The sequence below is a fragment of the Stegostoma tigrinum genome, chromosome 17 (assembly GCF_030684315.1).
Source record: "Stegostoma tigrinum isolate sSteTig4 chromosome 17, sSteTig4.hap1, whole genome shotgun sequence".
NCBI lineage: Eukaryota > Metazoa > Chordata > Chondrichthyes > Orectolobiformes > Stegostomatidae > Stegostoma > Stegostoma tigrinum.
The window spans coordinates 55,171,000-55,190,185 of NC_081370.1; the positions used below are offsets into that span (position 1 = coordinate 55,171,000).

At 45.1% G+C, this 19,186-nt stretch overlaps 2 protein-coding genes across 7 annotated transcripts in view; one reads left to right on the forward strand and one right to left on the reverse strand.

The window, feature by feature from the left end:
- The window catches only part of LOC125459205 (mucin-15-like), a 29,046-nt gene extending 20,634 nt beyond the window's left edge, over positions 1-8,412 (forward strand). For 2 of the 3 annotated variants that reach the window (XM_048545286.2, XM_048545288.2), the window contains exon 4: positions 6,495-8,412. In XM_048545286.2, coding sequence (XP_048401243.1) covers positions 6,495-6,670 — 176 coding nt within the window. In that variant the 3' untranslated portion in view covers positions 6,671-8,412. The remainder of the gene's footprint in view (positions 1-6,494) is intronic. The other variant, XM_048545285.2, reaches the window with a different exon arrangement.
- ano3 (anoctamin 3) overlaps positions 1-19,186 on the reverse strand; it is a 511,995-nt gene that overhangs the window by 128,549 nt on the left and 364,260 nt on the right. For all 4 annotated transcript variants that reach the window (XM_059652166.1, XM_059652167.1, XM_059652165.1 and 1 more), the window contains one exon: positions 6,862-6,922. In XM_059652166.1, coding sequence (XP_059508149.1) covers positions 6,862-6,922 — 61 coding nt within the window. The remainder of the gene's footprint in view (positions 1-6,861; positions 6,923-19,186) is intronic.

Consider the following 19,186-nt stretch of genomic DNA (forward strand, 5'->3'; position numbering starts at 1 on the left):
TTGGAACAATAAGAGCTGACCTGATGCAACAAATTTCTTGTAATGATAAATAAGAAGTTTATCGAAAACGGGTAAAAGCAGAACTAGGGAAGATAACTATTCAATGCTTATAGTTCTATTTGACTGAAACTTTGCACGCACAGCCCTATTCTTGAATGGGATATGGGCATCATTGGCAAGGCCGATATTAATTTTCTTGGAACTGAGTAGCTCACAAGACCATTCAGAGGGCAGTCAACTGTATTGCTGTGGGTCTGGAGTCACACATAGGGCCAAACTAAATAAGGATGGCAGAGTGCCTTCCTAAAGGGAGGGTTTTTTTAAACAATAACCAACACGCATTTAAATGGTCATCAGGAGGTTAACTTTTTATTTCAGCGTTTATTTGATGCAAGTGTTCCCATCTGCTGTGGTAGGATTTGAACTTATGTTCCCACAGCATTAGCCCAGGTCCTGGATCACTCGATCACCATGCCAACACCTCCCTCTGAATTAAAAAGTTTCCCCAAAGACCTCATCACATTTAGGAAACTCTGCAGTCGTCTCGCCTCATGATAGATCAAATTTGCACATAGAGTCATAGACATATACAGCACGGAAACAGGCCCTTCAGTCCAACTCGTCCATGCTAAGCAGATATCCTACATCAATGTAGTCCCATGTGCCAGCATTTGGCCCATATCCCTCTAAACAACACAGTGAATGGCCTGGACAAAGTGGATAGTGGGGAGACATTTCCGTAGGTAGGAGAGTCTAGGACTTGAGGGCACAGCCTTACAGTAAAGGGAAGCCCTTTTAGAACGGAGATCTGGGGAAACTTCTTCAGCCAGAGAGTGGTAAGTCTATGGAACTCATTGCCATAGAGGGCTGTGAAGGCCAGGCCATTGAGTACATTTAATATTGATTATCAAGGGGATTAAGGGTTATGGGGAGTAGGCAAGAGAATGGGTTGGAGGAACCTACTAGCCATGATTGAATGCAGACTCGATGGTCTGAATGGCCTAATTGCTGCTCCTACGTCTTATGGTCTTAAACCCTTCCAATTCATATACCCATCCAGGTGCCTTTTAAATTGGTATAATTGTACCAGCCATGACTCTTCCTCTGGCACACACAAATTCGCACACTTAACAGGCCCTCTCTCATTCACAGACACTGCCACCTCACACACACATTCTTTCAAGCGTACACACACACACACACACACACACACACACACACACACACACACACACACAAATTATTTCATGCAAGATATGTAGTTACAGATAGATTCTGTTTTGCTCAAAAACTTAACACCTGACCCTAGTTTAAAACGTAGGAAGATTCTAAGCAAGGCCTCACAACTAAAATTCATTGTCTGACCTGAGGTGTCACCTCCTGTATGCATTGACAAAGCCTATAATTATCTCAGGACAATGGCTTGAGAGGAAGATAATAAAATGTGAGGCTGGATGAACACAGCAGGCCAAGCAGCATCTCAGGAGCACAAAAACTGACGTTTCGGGCCTAGACCCTTCATCAGAGAGGGGGATGGGGAGAGGGAACTGGAATAAATAGGGAAAGAGGGGGAGGCGGACCGAAGATGGAGAGTAAAGAAGATAGGTGGAGAGAGTGTAGGTGGGGAGGTAGGGAGGGGATAGGTCAGTCCAGGGAAGACGGACCCAGGAGGTGGGATGAGGTTAGTAGGTAGCTGGGGGTGCGGCTTGGGGTGGGAGGAAGGGATGGGTGAGAGGAAGAACCGGTTAGGGAGGCGGAGACAGGTTGGACTGGTTTTGGGATGCAGTGGGTGGGGGGGAAGAGCTGGGCTGGTTGTGTGGTGCAGTGGGGGGTGGGGACGAACTGGGCTGGTTTAGGGATGCAGTAGGGGAAGGGGAGATTTTGAAACTGGTGAAGTCCACATTGATACCATATGGCTGCAGGGTTCCCAGGCGGAATATGAGTTGCTGTTCCTGCAACCTTCGGGTGGCATCATTGTGGCACTGCAGGAGGCCCATGATGGACATGTCATCTAGAGAATGGGAGGGGGAGTGGAAATGGTTTGCGACTGGGAGGTGCAGTTGTTTGTTGCGAACTGAGCGGAGGTGTTCTGCAAAGTGGTCCCCAAGCCTCCGCTTGGTTTCCCCAATGTAGAGGAAGCCGCACCGGGTACAGTGGATGCAGTATACCACATTGGCAGATGTGCAGGTGAACCTCTGCTTAATGTGGAATGTCATCTTGGGGCCTGGGATGGGGATGAGGGAGGAGGTGTGGGGACAATTGTAGCATTTCCTGCGGTTCCAGGGGAAGGTGCCGGGTGTGGTGGGGTTGGAGGGCAGTGTGGAGCGAACAAGGGAGTCACGGAGAGAGTGGTCTCTCCGGAAAGCAGACAGGGGAGGGGATGGAAAAATGTCTTGGGTGGTGGGGTCGGATTGTAAATGGCGGAAGTGTCGGAGGATAATGCGTTGTATCCGGAGGTTGGTAGGGTGGTGTGTGAGAACGAAGGGGATCCTCTTGGGGCGGTTGTGGCGGGGGCGGGGTGTGAGGGATGTGTTGCGGGAAATACGGGAGGTGCGGTCAAGGGCTTGAGAGGAAACTGGGTTTTGCATTTCAATCAGTAGTCTCCTTCCTAAATAATTAAAGATTCAACAAGAGGTGGCCAATTTTTGGGTTGTTATCTTTCTGCTCATAAATTCCGTGTCTTGTACCCTTTCTGTCACAAACACCTGAGAAAGGAGCAGAGCTCTGAAAGCTTGCATTTTCAAATCAACCTGTTTGACTATAACATGGTCATATTTAGTGAGGCATTTATTGAATGGAAGATTGATGCTGGACGTGTTTATATGTCATGGGAATAATGAATTTGTCTATGAGAACTTTTGATAACTGTAACCATTAAGTTGCGAAAAATCCATCAGAGTAAAATGTTTCCAACCTAGTGGCATTATTGCAAGGCTACTAATCCTGAGACCCAGCAAACGCTCTGGGCACCCAGGCTCAAACTCTGCCATTACTAATGGTTGAATTGGAATTCAATTTTTAAAAATAAAAGTCTGGAACATAAAGGCTAGCGATGGCCTTGAAACAGTTGCTGGGAAACAAAAACATCTGGTTCACCAGTGTCCTGGAAAGATGGGAATTACCACCCTTATTCAGTCTGGCCTATGTGTGACTCCACACCAAAAGATTGACTCTTAACATTTCCCTTTAGAGAGGTATTGGGAAGTCCAACAGACTGGTTATGACCTTGTTGGTCATTTATCATGGACACTCCTGATGTAGCTAACTAATTCTGGAACAGGGTTTGAACAGACAGGCTTGGAACTAGGCATGCTACCAACTGAGCCTCCCTATCCCCCACCCCTTCGAATGAAGTGTAATCAAAACTGTTTGGAAGGCATTTGGTGTGTTTGCCTTCACCGAACAGAGTGTTGGGTACAGGAGTTGGGAGCTTATATTACGGCTGAAAAAGACATTGGTGAGGCCACATTTAGAGTGCTAATGATGTAGTTTACTGAATTTACTGTGTATAATTCTGGTTGCGACCAGAATTATATGCAGTAAATGCGGTAAACTAAACAAAACATGTTATTAAACTGGAAAGGGTACAAAAAGGATATGCAAGGTTGTTACCAGGATTGGGAGGTTTGACTTAGGAGAGGCTGAATAGGCTGGGACATTTTTCCCCTGGAGTAAAGGTGGCTAACTGGTGATTTTTTAGTGGTTTAGAAAATGAGGATGGGCATAGATAAGGTAATGGCCAAGGTCTTTCTCCCAGGGTAGTGGCATTTAAAACTTGAGGGAATAAGCTTAAGGTGAGAGGGAAAAGATTTGAGAGGACCTGCAGGGCAACCTTTTCATACACAGTGTGGTATGTACATGGAACTAGCTGATAGAGGTGGGTACAATTAATTACAACATTTAAAAGGCATTTGAATAGGTACAGAGATAGGAAAGGATTAGAGGGATATGGGCCAAATGCAGGTTAATGGGCTTAGTTTAGGAAATCAGGTTGGAATGGACAGGTTGGGCTAAAAGGCCTGTTTCCATGTTGTATGACTCTACCAGAATTACTATTCAAAGGAAATGAATTTTGCTTTCCAGCTTTCAATATTTCATACAGGGACAAACTTGACTAGCTCTTAATTGATGCTTTCATTGTCTCAGAAACAGAGAACACTCGAGAAACTCAGTAGGTCTGGCAGCATCGAGGAAGAGATGATGTTTCATGTCCGGAATGATTCTTCTTCAGAATGCCTTAATAAGAACAAAGCCAGACTCAAGACAGTAATACTCATTGTCTCTCCACAGATGTTGCCAGATCTGCTGAGTTTAGGCAGTGTTCTCTATGGTTGTTTCTAATACCAGCATCTGCAGTATTTTGCCTTTGTTTCTACCGCATCTGAACTGGAGGCAGCACGGCTTTAAGAGCTGGATACGGTAATGAGTCACGGACAGAGATGGACACCATATAACCACATGGCCACGTGCAGCCCAGCAGAAGTAAGCTAGAAGCAGGTTCCACGTTGCTAGCTGTAACTATCATTGCAATCCGAGCTGTTAAATAAACCAGCATAAATAAATCTGTCTATTTTCTCTACTTTCTGCATAGAAACTGATGTTTTCCCAGGCACATTAAGATAATAAAGTGTGAGGCTGGATGAACACAGCAGGCCAAGCAGCATCTCAGGAGCACAAAAGCTGACGTTTCGGGCCTAGACCCTTCATCAGAGAGGGGGATGGGGTGAGGGTTCTGGAATAAATAGGGAGAGAGGGGGAGGCGGACCGAAGATGGAGAGAAAAGAAGATAGGTGGAGAGGAGAGTATAGGTGGGGAGGTAGGGAGGGGATAGGTCAGTCCAGGGAAGACGGACAGGTCAAGGAGGTGGGATGAGGTTAGTAGGTAGGAAATGGAGGTGCAGCTTGGGGTGGGAGGAAGGGATGGGTGAGAGGAAGAACAGGTTAGGGAGGCAGAGACAGGCTAGGTTGGTTTTGGGGTGCAGTGGGGGGAGGGGACGAACTGGGCTGGTTTTGGGATGCGGTGGGGGAAGGGGAGATTTTGAAGCTTGTGAAGTCCACATTCTTTACCATTGGGCTGCAGGGTTCCCAAATGGAATATGAGTTGCTGTTCCTGCAACCTTCGGGTGGCATCATTGTGGCACTGCAGGAAGCCCACGATGGACATGTCATCTAAAGAATGGGAGGGGGAGTTTTCACTGCAGGAGGCTCATGATGGACACGTCATCTGAAGAATGGGAGGGGGAGTTTTCACTGCAGGATGATGCCACCCGAAGGTTGCAGGAACAGCAACTCATATTCCGCTTGGGAACCCTGCAGCCCAATGGTATCAGTGTGGACTTCACCAGCTTCAAAATCTCCCCTTCCCCCACCACATCCCAAAACCAGCATAGTTCGTCCCCTCCCCCCACTGCACCACACAACCAGCCCAGCTCTTCCCCTCCCCCACTGCATCCCAAAACCAACGCAGCCTGTCTCTGCCTCCTTAACCTGTTCTTCCTCTCACCATCCCTTCCTCCCACCCCAAGCCGCACCTCCATTTCCTACCTACTAACCTCACCCCACCTCCTTGACCTGTCCGTCTTCCCTGGACTGACCTATCCCCTCCCTACCTCCCCAACTATACTCTCCTCTCCACCTATCTTCTTTTCTCTCCATTTACGGTCCGCCTCCCCCTCTCTCCCTATTAATTCCAGAACCCTCACCCCATCCCCCTCTCTGATGAAGGGTCTAGGCCCGAAACGTCAGCTTTTGTGCTCCTGAGATGCTGCTGGGCCTGCTGTGTTCATCCAGCTTCACACTTTATTATCTTGGATTCTCCAGCATCTGCAGTTCCCATTATCACTTTTCCCAGGCACCATCAGTTCTGAGGAAGGGTCACCGGACCCGAAACGTTAATTCTGTTTTCTCCTCCACAGATGCTGCCTGGCCTGCTCAGATTTTCCAGCAACTTTGTTTTTGTTCCCAATTTACAGCATCCGCAGTTCTTATGGTTCTTATAAATAAATTTGAGTTACTTACAGAAGAAACAAGAAAAAAATGACAAAAATACCAATCAAAGTCACTGGACTAGAAATAAAGTGATTGATTCTCTTAACTGTGTTAGTGCCTGCATCGTATTTTTGTTTTGATTTATTATTGTACCTAGTTACAGCGAAAAGTTTTGTTATGTGTGCAGAGCAGGCAGATCAAATCATACAAAGACCATAGGGTGATAGATCAGATCAAGGAATACAAACTTATAGTTACAAAGAAGGTGCACAAAAAGCAAGATCAACATTAGAACCTATTGAACCTGTTGGTACATGCATTTAAGAAAAGCTTGGAAGATATAATAACTGGGGTGGGAGGCATCTTTGATGATGTCACTAAGGTCAGAATTTCTTTACAAGCTAGTTATTAATGTCACATGAGAAGATTATCAATGAGCCAGTGCACAACATCATATCCAATTATTTCATTCCAATAATGATCACTTTGCGTTCCAATTTATTACAGTTCTACGTCTGGACAACACAGACGATGCTATTGATTTAAGGTACCAAGAAGGAGCTGCGTACTACAACCCTGCAGCTTTGAACGAAGCCTCACCTTCCAATGCTAGAAAGAAAAACAACCCAAATTATGAGCTTCAGATGGATGCTTTACCAGCCTCCTATGGAAATGTTGCATAACTCGACTCACATCTCTCGCTCAAAATAACATTGGAATCAGCACCAAAGAAACATCACTTTCAAACAGACTGTACAGTGACCTTTTCTGCTCCAATAGTGACAAAAAATTGGTTTGAACTTGAAGAATAAGATTTATTTTTCAAAATAAGAGCTGCTGTTGAGATAGGAAAAAAAAATGGAACTGCACTTACCCCAGATAGCCATAAAAATGGCAAAGAAGACTGTGCCTCCATTATCAAATAAATATGTCAGCTACAGAGAGCAGAAAGAATGAAAACATTAATTATCTTGTTACACAAACAGCCCAAAACTGATACACAGATACTGACAGCATCATGGTATGTCAATTTCATACAAACTGAATTTGCATTTTCAAGTTCAATGATGCCATATTGAGAAATATTCTTCATAAATTAATGCTTCAATACTCCAGTTAAAATATGAAGTTCATTGTGTACAGATGCTCATAGATTAACACAAGATTTAAGGTTGCTTTTTCAGGTCATTTAGATTTGATGGAAATATTGGTGTCAACACTCATTCCTTTGTATTCTGTATTTGTCATGATTGCCAGTCTTTGTATAGTTTACTATTCTTGTGAGAGAAGTAGGATTTCACTGAATGGCTTGGTCTTCATTGTTTTGGAAGGAAAAAATTAGTTTGCATTCACCACAAAATTATAGGATAATTTTACAAATTGTATCGATCATTGCCAGACTATGAACTGCCGTGCTTGTTCAAATAGTCTTAAAGTAAATTATTAAGTGGCTCGCAGAGAGCATGTTCTGTTGTAATAATGGACACTTTCTATGTATTATCCCTATCTTTTCACAAGATAGATAGCATTGAATCACCTGTGAAGCCATTGTTCTTGAATAATGTCACCTCGCTGTCACTTTGAACCTAGTACCACTCTAACTATGAAAGATTTGAGGCACCTGCTTTAAACCATTCATTATTGTCACAGTGTTGTTCAACATGAATGAGTTCTTCTCCACGTGTGGCTTCACTACTTGCAGCACCCAGGCACTGACTTTATGATAGAAGGTAGGTCAAGGCAAAGATGCCGAGTGAAAGTCATACAAACTCCCCAACGAATGGAAGATGGCGGAGGGTCAGAAAAGATGACATGATGGAAGGAATGGAGAATGAGGGTGAAAAAAAGCCCCCAAATGCTTCTTCACATCACAGGATGAATTAGTGAAGTTGCAACTGCAAATCCCTGATGCAACCTCTTGGGCAGGGAACATTGCAGGGTTGATGAAAAATTTGATGAAAGGCAAAATCTAACAACTTAAAGAGGTAAATCAAATCCAAACACAAGGATTTGCCACATTTTATTTTGCTTATTTTGTGACTGCTCATCTATGGAAAGCTTTCATTTTTTCTCTTTGATAAAATTAATTAAAGGTGTGATATATGAAAATTATGAAGTTTTAAATTCATTTCAATGTTTGTTGATTTTATGAAGCATTTTAAACATTTGTTATTTTTAACAATAATTATTTTTCATCTACCATTACCTTTATCAGCAGTTTTGAATGCTTAGATAGATCAAGTGCTTCATTTAATGATATTATCATATAATCATTTCTTACACCGTCATACCCTCTTGCACTGTAACCACAACTTCATTTCTTCTCTTGTGAAGAGATATTTAATTCACAATATGACTACTGATAGCTATTACAGGATTATATAACAGGAATTCCTTTGAAATGTGTGCAAGTTGGAAAAACGTTACAATCAGCTCATGCAATAAAGAGTGTGAGTGCTCACAGTTTGTCAGTAAACTCTCCTTTGTTTATTTAATATGTTCATATGCAAATATGAATCTCATTTGTTGTTTAGCTCACATGTAAGCTAAGCAATTCGAGTTGCTAGTTCTAAGAGATTTTTTTAATGGACAATGCCATTGTGGCCTAAAAATCATGTGAAAGCGTTTACCAGCTATAACATCTATTGACATAGCAGGGCTATGTCAATAGATGTTAACAGGGCTACTTTTCCTCACAGAAAAGTCATCAGCTAAAAACATGAAACTAAATCAAATATGGAGACATTAGGACTGCTAATCAAATTAGGGCAGATTGAAGAAATAGATGTTAAGGATGATCTAAAGGACAAACGGAGATGGAGAGAAAGAAAGCCCTGGGGAGGGAATTCAGAAGATGTCAAATGCTAGAGCCATCCCGGGTTCCTGTGAGTTTTGACTCCACTAGGGTGTTTTACTTGATGCAACAATGCTGATGTTGCCCCTCATAACATAAACTAGATGTGGATATTGCATTATTAAAGGATCTTACAGATTTTAATTGTAGCTACCAATATATACAATTACAACATTCACAGATACATCAATATCTGAGCTTGTATCAATCTATCTGGTTACAGCAGAACAGCACACTTCTAGTAGCATATCAAGAAATTCCAAGTAAGACGGAATCTGAGATCCTTATGCCCTCAAATTACTTGCTATGATATAGTTTTGATATCAGGAGCAAGCCCCTCAATGGTATACTATGTACTAACTATGAGGTATATCATAGTAAAGCCGAGTGAATGCATCTTCATAAACATGTCCTATTAACCACAACACCTCGCTTATATTGCATAGTGCACAGATCCTGATACTCTCACAGCAGCATTTCCTACCACTCGGGACTCACACCCAAATGCCACCTCACTGTAATGCAGCTGCCAATGCTGCCAGCCTCACTGCCACCTTTAATTGCCCCTACATAAGACCAGCTGTTCAGCTATGGCATATTACCAATAACAGTGTTGGACAATCACTGACTTTCTGTCCTCCTTCACAGTGCACTGTGGCACTGCATAGAACATAAAACATTGAACTAATCCTGCTGTCCAGGGTGGTGGGCAGGCTGTTGATGGTGTCACCTTGGACATCATGTTTCGTACTCCAGCCCCCTTCCCTGACACCAACAGTCCCTGACACAGATTCCCTGCTTTTGGACATCAAAAAATTGTTGCCTGTCTAGTGACAGGAGCAGGGATGGACTGTAGGTCGCTCAGGATAAAGGGTGGTTCATTTGTCAAGTCTCCAGAAGCAAGTGCTGCGGAGGGCTCAGATGTCTGCTAGCTGGGCAGTACTCAGTGCTGGGTGGGAAAGCAAACTGAGACCCTGGGTGCATTCATTTGCCCATCAGGCAGCGTGAGGGAGTCAAACTCCAATCAAGCAGGGGACAACTTGCAGAACATGCTGTCCTTGCTGCCTCTCTGCCTTCTCTTTGCCACGCTGCCTTATCTATGTCTGGGCAGGTCACCTCCTCCATTGCCTTCACTGTGAGGATACTGTAGTCATTAGGAAACTCAGGCCCACAACACAAAACAGCCTCAGAAATTTTCCTCAGGAGGACCGCTACAGCGAGGTCTCAATGCAATGGTCATGACCTCAAGTGGGGTTACAAGGTGAAATGTTAAGCTCACAAGCTTGGAGGCAGCATCGAACTCTGTCCACGTTAGAACAGCTGTCATACAGTCATAGCATCCTACACTGTAGAAACAGACACTTTGGGTCCAAGTAGCCCAGAACGACCACATTCCCAAACGAAACCAGTCTCACGTGCCTGCTCAGAGATAGTAAGAACTGCATATGCTGGAGTCAGAGATAACACAGTGTTGTCTCTGCCTCCAGCATCTGCAGTTCTTACTATCTCTGAGTGAGTTATAACCTGACTGTGAAGCCGCTTCCAAGGATGCCCACCTTGAAGAAGTTATCCTCCTCCCTCCAGGCAGGCCTCAGTGGATCTCTCTCCTACTGCAATCCTTTGGTAATCTCTTTGGCCCTGAAACTGCTCAATCACATACTGAAGGAAATCAGGTACTCCAGCCACATTGCCTTTCACAGCACTGCCTACAGAACTGGATCATCCCCAATGGGCTCTAACCTACAGCATTTCTGAAGAAGGGTCCCTACACAAAACATCTGCTTTCTTGCTCCCCTGATGCTGCCTGGCCTGCTGTGGTCCTCTAGCTCCACACTGTGTTATCTCAACTGCCTGCGTTTGGCCCATATCCCTCCAAACTTTTCAAATTCACGCGCTTTCCCAAATGCCTTTGATATGTTGTAACTGTACCTTGTTCTTTAAAAGGTCCCAGGCTTCTCAGCGCACATCCCCCACCTCCAGCAACATACTCCTGCTTCAGTTCTCATTGAGGGTTCATGACATGATTCGGCCTCAACGTTTGGTCACAGTGGAAAAAACTTGCAAGAAACAAAGTTTGATGGATTTTTCAGCCAAAGTACCCATTAAAAGATCTGAACTTAACCTCCATTATTCTCACCTCACAACGCCCCACCCTTCCTCCGCCTAATTGAGGTGCCTGGCAAATTTAAGAACTAAGGTGCTGCCCCTCTTGAGCTCTCAAGCTAGATCTCCGAGGAGTGAATAACAAGCTTGCACATAGGATTTGTGTGTTCCAGATTTTGATTCCTGACCCTGTGCATCTAGTGGTTGGCAATCTTGTGTCAGGGGACCACTGATTCAGGGTCTCATGGAGATGGGGTACCCTTCTGTGTACGTGTTACTTGCTATATTGCTGTAAAAGGCATATGGTCAACAGCACACCCATCACTGAGGAAGCAGCAAAAAAAAACGATTGGATATCATCATGCTGCCACAACCACATTACTAGCCCCCCCCAATTGTGTTTTTCTCACACTGATTCTTCTGTTGATAAAGGTAATCCACAGGCCTCACCATTGCTGCCAAGAGAGCATACAGAAGAACCTCAATCTGCCAGAAACATTGGGCGAGATGCACTGAACTATCTTTTGCATATTCAGCCAAGAACAATATCTAAATAGAGACATGATTAAACCTATGGTCTTTCAACTTTGTACTGATTTCTAATGGCCAACAGCTGAAGTGTGCGGACTAAGTTTGCAAATTAAAGAAAGCGTTTTACAAATGTCAGTCTTAGAATAAAAGCTGATGCATCTTCCTGCAGTCATCATTGCAGTGTTTATACATGATGGTCTATTCCATAACAGATGGCATGGTCTGTGTAGCTGGCATTCTGTAGCTTGGCACCTGTGCAATGCAATAATTTTGTCTCATGTTTTCAGAATCAGTGCCAGACACTTCACTTCATCATTCTTTGAGACACATTCAAAACAAAGCTCAGAGCTCAATGCTAAAGAAACTCTCATTCTGCTAAAATCTAAGTGAAATAGAGACAAATACTGTCTGTCAATGTTGTGGCTGTAATACAATGACTCAAATATCATAATTATTAATTACGTTAAAAACAAATTGGCCTTGAAATTCGTGGGCTACAACCATTGTCAAATAATGTGGTGGGGAATGCATACTTGCACATTCTGTATTTCATCATATCTGTGGAGGCAAAGTACTGTGGACCAGCCTAAACCAAAATATTTTAAGAAGATATTCCAGACCCTAACATTTTCTAATTTTAAAGGTGTTACATTCTAAATGCAATTTGATTGGCTAAACTACTCAACTTCAAGCAAAGCACATTTAATTTTTACACCACAGTTAGAATACAGACAAAGTAAAAGCAAAAGAAACAAATTGCCTGCCTCTTTGTAGGTTACGTGGAACAGTCCCTCTTCCGCACCTACACAGGCCACCTCTTCCTCCGGTACATTGATGACTGTATTGGTGCCGCATCTTGCTCTCCAGAGGAGCTCGAACAGATCATCCACTTCACCAACACCTTCCACCCCAACCTTCAGTTCACCTGGGCCATCTCCAGCACATCCCTCACCTTCCTGGATCTCTCAGTCTCCATCTCAGGCAACCAGCTTGTAACTGATGTCCATTTCAAGCCCACCGACTCCCACAGCTACCTAGAATACACCTCCTCCCACCCACCCTCCTGCAAAAATTCCATCCCCTATTCCTAATTCCTCCGCCTCCGCCGCATCTGCTCCCACAATGAGGCATTCCACTCCCGCACATCTCAGATGTCCAAGTTCTTCAAGGGCCGCAACTTTCCCCCCACAGTGATCGAGAACGCCCTCGACCGCGTCTCCCGTATTTCCCGCAACACGTCCCTCACACCCCGTCCCCGCCACAACCGCCCAAAGAGGATCCCCCTCGTTCTCACACACCACCCCACCAACCTCCAGATACAACGCATCATCCTCCTACACTTCCGCATTCTACAATCCGACCCCACCACCCAAGACATTTTTCCATCCCCACCCCAGTCTGCTTTTCGGAGAGACCACTCTCTCCGTGACTCCCTTGTTCGCTCCACACTGCCCTTCAACCCCACAACATCCGGCACCTTCCTCTGCAACCGCAGGAAATGCTACACTTGCCCCCACACCTCCTCCCTCACCCCTATCCCAGACCCCAAGATGACTTTCCACATTAAACAGAGGTTCACCTGCACATCTTTCAATGTGGTATACTGCATCCACTGTACCCAGTGTGGCTTCCTCTACATTGGGGAAACCAAGCGCAGGCTTGGGGACCGCTTTGCAGAACACCTCCGCTCGGTTTGCAATAAACAACTGCACCTCCCAGTCGCAAACCATTTCCACTCCCCCTCCCATTCTTTAGATGACATGTCCATCATGGGCCTCCTGCAGTGCCACAATGATGCCACCCGAAGGTTGCAGGAACAGCAAATCATATTCTGCTTGGGAACCCTGCAGCCCAATGCTATCAATGTGGACTTCACCAGCTTCAAAATCTCCCCTTCCCCCACCGCATCCCAAAACCAGCCCAGTTCGTCCCCTCCCCGCACTGCACCACACAACCAGCCCAGCTCTTCCCCTCCACCCACTGCATCCCGAAACCAGTCCAACCTCTCTCTGCCTCCCTAACCTGTTCTTCCTCTCACCCATCCCTTCCTCCCACCCCAAGCCGCACCTCCATCTCCTACCTACTAACCTCATCCCAAATCCTTGACCTGTCCGTCTTCCCTGGACTGACCCATCCCCTCCCTACCTCCCCACCTATACTCTCCTCTCCACCTATCTTCTTTTCTCTCCATCTTTGGTCCGCCTCCCCCTCTCTTCCTATTTATTCCAGAACCCTCACCCCATCCCCCTCTCTGATGAAGGGTCTAGGCCCGAAACGTCAGCTTTTGTGGTCCTGAGATGCTGCTGGGCCTGCTGTGTTCATCCATCCTCACATTTTATTAGCTTGGATTCTCCAGCATCTGCAGTTCCCATTATCACAGAAACGAATTGGCTTCATTATAACCTTATCAAAATGCTTAACCAAGTATTATATGCAGCATCTATCACAAATTAACGCTTCCAAAACAGGAGCATCCCATAACCACAGCCTTGGTGAAGGAAAAGTCAATAAAATAGACTGTCTCACATGCAATTCTAGCAGCAGGGAGGACAGCCCCAGCTTTGAGCTGTAATAGAGATTGGAAATAAACAAAGAACAAACAAAATTACAACACAGGAACAGGCCCTTCGGCCCTCCAAGCCTGCACTGATCGAGATCCTCTGTCTAACCTGTCATCTATTTTCCAATGGTCTGTGTCCATTTGCTCCCCGCCCATCCATGTACCTGTCCAAATATATCTTAAAAGATGTTAACGTGTCTGCATCTACCACCTCCGCTGGCAACGCGTTCCAGGCACCCACCACCCTCTGTGTGAAGAACTTTCCACGCATATCTCCCCCAAACTTTCCTCCTCTCACTTTGAACTCATGACCCCTAGTAATTGAGTCCACCATCTGGGAAAAAGCTTCTTGCTATCCATAGAATAAGAACTTCCACATTCAGCTTCAAGATTCCAGCAACATCAGAAAGTTAAAACTAAAAATCCTAGTTCTGTCGGAGCTTGGCTTTACCCTTCTTAATAAAACAAAAACCAAGGGCTCACAAGGTCTAGGCCCAAAACGTTAGCTTTTGTGTTCCTAAGACGCTGCTTGGCCTGCTGTGCTCAAAGCTCCACACCTTGTTATCACGGACTCTCCAGCATCTGCATTTCCTACTATCTCTGCTCAGAAGCTATTTACTTTATTGGCTTTAAGTAGAGTGCTCAGTGCCTCTGTCTCAACTTTTCTTCATTAAAAAAAGACAAGACAAAATACACCTCTTAAAGCCATAATATTGTCACGAAAGAAAGAAATAGCCAGGCCCTGTGCTTGAAATGGATGTTTAACTCTTTGAATATACAAATCAGAGGTTTAATAGTTGCTTAAGGATGACTTTGAAAAATAGACTGTGTTCATGACAATGTGGTCGACTGATGACCTAACCAGTTATCCTGAAATTAAGGGACCTCATAGTTCCACTGCGATGCCAAATGTACTATTTAATTATTCGGTAGAAGCCAGAAAAACTGCGGGTGATGTAAATCAGAAACAAAAACAGAAATTGCGGAGAAAGCTCAGCAGGTCTGGCAGCATCTGTGGACAGAAATCAGAGTTAACATTTCAAGTCAAGCAACCCTTCCTCAGAACAGTTGGATTGTTTTAATTTTTCAGTGTCTGATAATGAAAGTCTATTTACAACTGATACTCACTATAATTTGTGACTGAGGTTGGAAGTGGGCTTAGAAAAGTGAACCAAACATTAGAAAGAGTCTTATTACACAGAACAGCTATTTCAAAGCATATTATAAAGCTTTCAGCAATGTATTTTTTGCATGTCGGAACTACAGGCAGCTGAACCAGCCTAGACCATGTTTCCAGGCAGTGCACTCCTGATTGTAACTACTCGCTCTGTGAAGAAGTTTTTCCATTCTTCACCCTTTTTCTGCAGATCACTTTAAATTGATTCCCTCTCGATCTTAGATAACAAAGTGTGAAGCTGGATGAACACAGCAGGCCAAGCAGCATCTCAGGAGCACAAAAGCTGACGTTTCGAGCCTAGACCCTTCATCAAAGAGGGGGATGGGGTGAGGGTTCTGGAATAAATAGGGAGAGAGGGGGAGGCAGACCGAAGATGGAGAGAAAAGAAGATAGGTGGAGAGGAGAGTATAGGTGGGGAGGTAGGGAGGGGATAGGTCAGTCCAGGGAGGATGGACCGGTCAAGGAGGCGGGATGAGGTTAGTAGGTAGGAAATGGAGGTGCGGCTTGAGGTGGGAGGAGGGGATGGGTGAGAGGAAGGGGCCATCTCCAACACATCCCTCACCTTCCTGGGCCTCTCTGTCTCCATCTCAGGTACCAGCTAGAAACTGATGTCCATTTCAAGCCCACCGACTCCCACAGCTACCTAGAATACACCTCCTCCCACCCACCCTCCTGCAAAAATTCCATCCCCTATTCCCAATTCCTTCGCCTCCGCCGCATCTGCTCCCAAGATGAGGCATTCCACTCTCGCACATCCCAGATGTTCACGTTCTTCAAGGACCGCAACTTCTGCCCCGCAGTGGTCGAGAATGCCTTTGGCCGCGTCTCCCGCATTTCCTGCAACACATCCCTCACACCCCACCCCCACAACAACCGCCCAAAGAGGATCCCCCTCGTTCTCACACACCACCCCACCAACCTCCGGATAGAACGCATCATTCTCCAACACTTCCGCAATCTACAATCCCATCCCACCACCCAAGACATTTTTCCATCCCCACCCTTGTCTGCCTTCTGGAGAGACCACTCTCTCCGTGACTCCCTTGACTGTTCCGCACTCTCCTCCAACCCCACCACACCCGGCACCTTCCCTGCAACTGCAGGAAGTGCTACACTTGCTCCCACACCTCCTCCCTCACCCCCATCCCAGACCCCAAGATGACTTTCCATTTTAAGCAGATGTTCACCTGCACATCTGCCAATGTGATATACTGTATCCGCCTTACCTGGTGTGGCTTCCTCTACATTGGGGAAACCTAGTGGAGGCCTGGGGACCGCTTTGCAGAACACCTCCGCTCGGTTCGCAATAAACAACTGCACCTCCCAGTCGCGAACCATTTTATCTCTCCCTCCCATTCCTTAGACGACATGTCCATCATGGGCCTCCTGCAGCGCCACAATGATGCCACCCGAAGGTTGCAGGAACAGCAACTCATATTCTGCTTGGGAACCCTGCAGCCCAATGGTATCAATGTGGACTTCAGCAGGTTCCAAATCTCCCCTTCCCCCACTGCATCCCAAAACCAGTCCAGCTTGTCCCCGCCTCCCTAACCTGTTCTTCCTCTCACCTATTCACTCCTCCCATCTCAGGCCATACCTCAATTTCCTACCTACTAACCTCATCCTGCCCTCTCGACTTGTTCGTCCTCCCTGGACTGACCTATCCCCTACCTATCTCCCACCTACACTCTCCTCTCCACCTATCTTCTTTTCTCTCCGTCTTCGGTCTGCCTCCCGCTCTCACCCTATTTATTTCAGAACCCTCTCCCTATCCCCCTCTCTGATGTAGGGTCTCGGCCCGAAATGTCAGCTTTAGTGCTCCTGAGATGCTGCTTGGCCTGCTGTGTTCATCCAGCTTCACACTTTGTTGTCTTGGATTCTCCAGCATCTGCAGTTCCCATAATCTCCCTCGCGACCTTGTTCCTTTTACAAGCAGGAATAGTTTCTTTTTCTCTACTCTATCCAGCCTGCTCATGATTTTGAAATATGTGGGGATTACTCTGCTTTCTCCATACAGGAACTTTATTGACCAGAGTTTTTAAAACTGCTTTGCAAAGTCTGTACCATGTTTTAGCTCTAGCTTTCTGCTCTTAGTTTCATTTACTTTTCTGAGCCACACCCAGAGCTAATCACAAAACATAGTGTAATCACAGAATTAAACAGGGAGTCTGAGTTACTGTACGTTACCAACACATCAGCGACTGACTATAATGACCCCATGACATAGACAGAGCGTCTGAAGGTGAGGTGCATATCTTTACATTGGAACGTCACTCGGTGGGAGACAATGTAGCTGCCTTAAAAATACAGGTTTTTCTGGTCTGGAATCTGTGCTGTAACACACCATCCCCAGAAAACAAAGTGTAGATAGAGCTGGATGAACACAGCAGGCCAAGCAGCATCAGAGTAGCAGGAAAGCTGACGTTTCGGGCCTAGACCCTTTTCTGATGAGGGGTCTAGGCCTGAAACGTCGGCTTTCCTGCTCCTTTGATGCTGCTTGGCCTGCTGTGTTCATCCGGTTCTACACCTTGTTATTTGGATTCTCTAGCATCTTCAGTTCCCATTGTCTCTGATACACCATCCCCATTTGCTTTTTAAAGAATGGGGACCCTTTCTCAATAAATAGATTTTCTTTTGCTTATTCATGGGATGAAGATATTGCCGGCTGGGCAGCATTTACTACCCAATCCTAGTGCCCAGAGGGCAGTTAAGAGTGTGCAATCACACATAGGTCAGATCAGGTAAGGATGGCAGTTTCCTCCCCTGAAGGACCCGAGTGAACCAGATGGATTTTTCCTGATAGTCAGCAATGGATTCATGGTCATCATCAGACTCTTAATTCCATGAGTTTTACTGAATTCAAATTCCACTATCTTCCGTGTACGATTCGAAATCAGGTCCCCAGAACATTACTTGGGTCTCTGGATTAACAGTCCAGCAATAATAGCACTAGGCCATTGCCCCATCAAATACAAGGATTCATACAGGCATATTGTGCCTAGACATTTAGCGAACATCTTAGCAGATGGAGAATACTATTACATCTGGTCTTCATTCAGCTATAATGACTTGGCTGCATAGCTTCACTTTAAAGTATGCATTTTGCGATTGTGGATAGATGTGTATCATTTGTCACAGATTATATCTTTGATGCAAAAACTGTAATTTTGTGACATTTGATGGGCGTCAATATTGAGGCAGAGAGTGAGATACTGTCAGCATAAAGTTATTGAGGCAGTGGCTCTATTTTTTCAGCAAACATTGGAGGTTTGCACTGGATCACTTACCTGCTTCTTGTTTTGAAGGAGTGTCCTACTTACACAGAAAAAAAAGTCACATGTACCATCCACCTCACTATTATTTTGAGAGCAGATTCTGGCTCATTAGTTTGAACTTTCCTTTGAGTACACCACAATAACATGAAATCAACCCTCATCAGCTAGCGGTTAGTCACTTAATTTCCAGTTTCTCTGGAGTATATTTTGCACAAAGCTTCCTTATTATATAGTAATGGCTTGGACGATCATCAATTCTTAATTTAAAAAGTCACACCATAGAAGAAATTTAATTAAGTTAACTGGCCGGGTGGAAAAATAACCAGCAAAACTGGCAAATGAGACATACTGGTCAAACTTTACTGCACAATGGGACAGCAGTAGGGCCAGTACCTTTGTTTCTAACTCTTCGCACTTTTTATTCAACTAGCTTTTCTTTTCTCCTGGAGGTCTGCAACTGCTCATCTTCGACTTTTGGGCATCAATAGCCTGCAATATTCTTTGATTATCTTGGCCACAACTTCCAGTATCTGGAACAAAAACAGAAGTTGCTGGAAAAGCTCAGCAGGTCTGGCAACATCGGTGAAGAAAAAAAATCACAGTTAGCGTTTCGGGTCAGAATTGAGGAAGGCTCACTAGATTTGAAACATTAACTCTGATTTCCCTTCAGAAATGCTGCCAGACCTGCTGAGCTTTTCC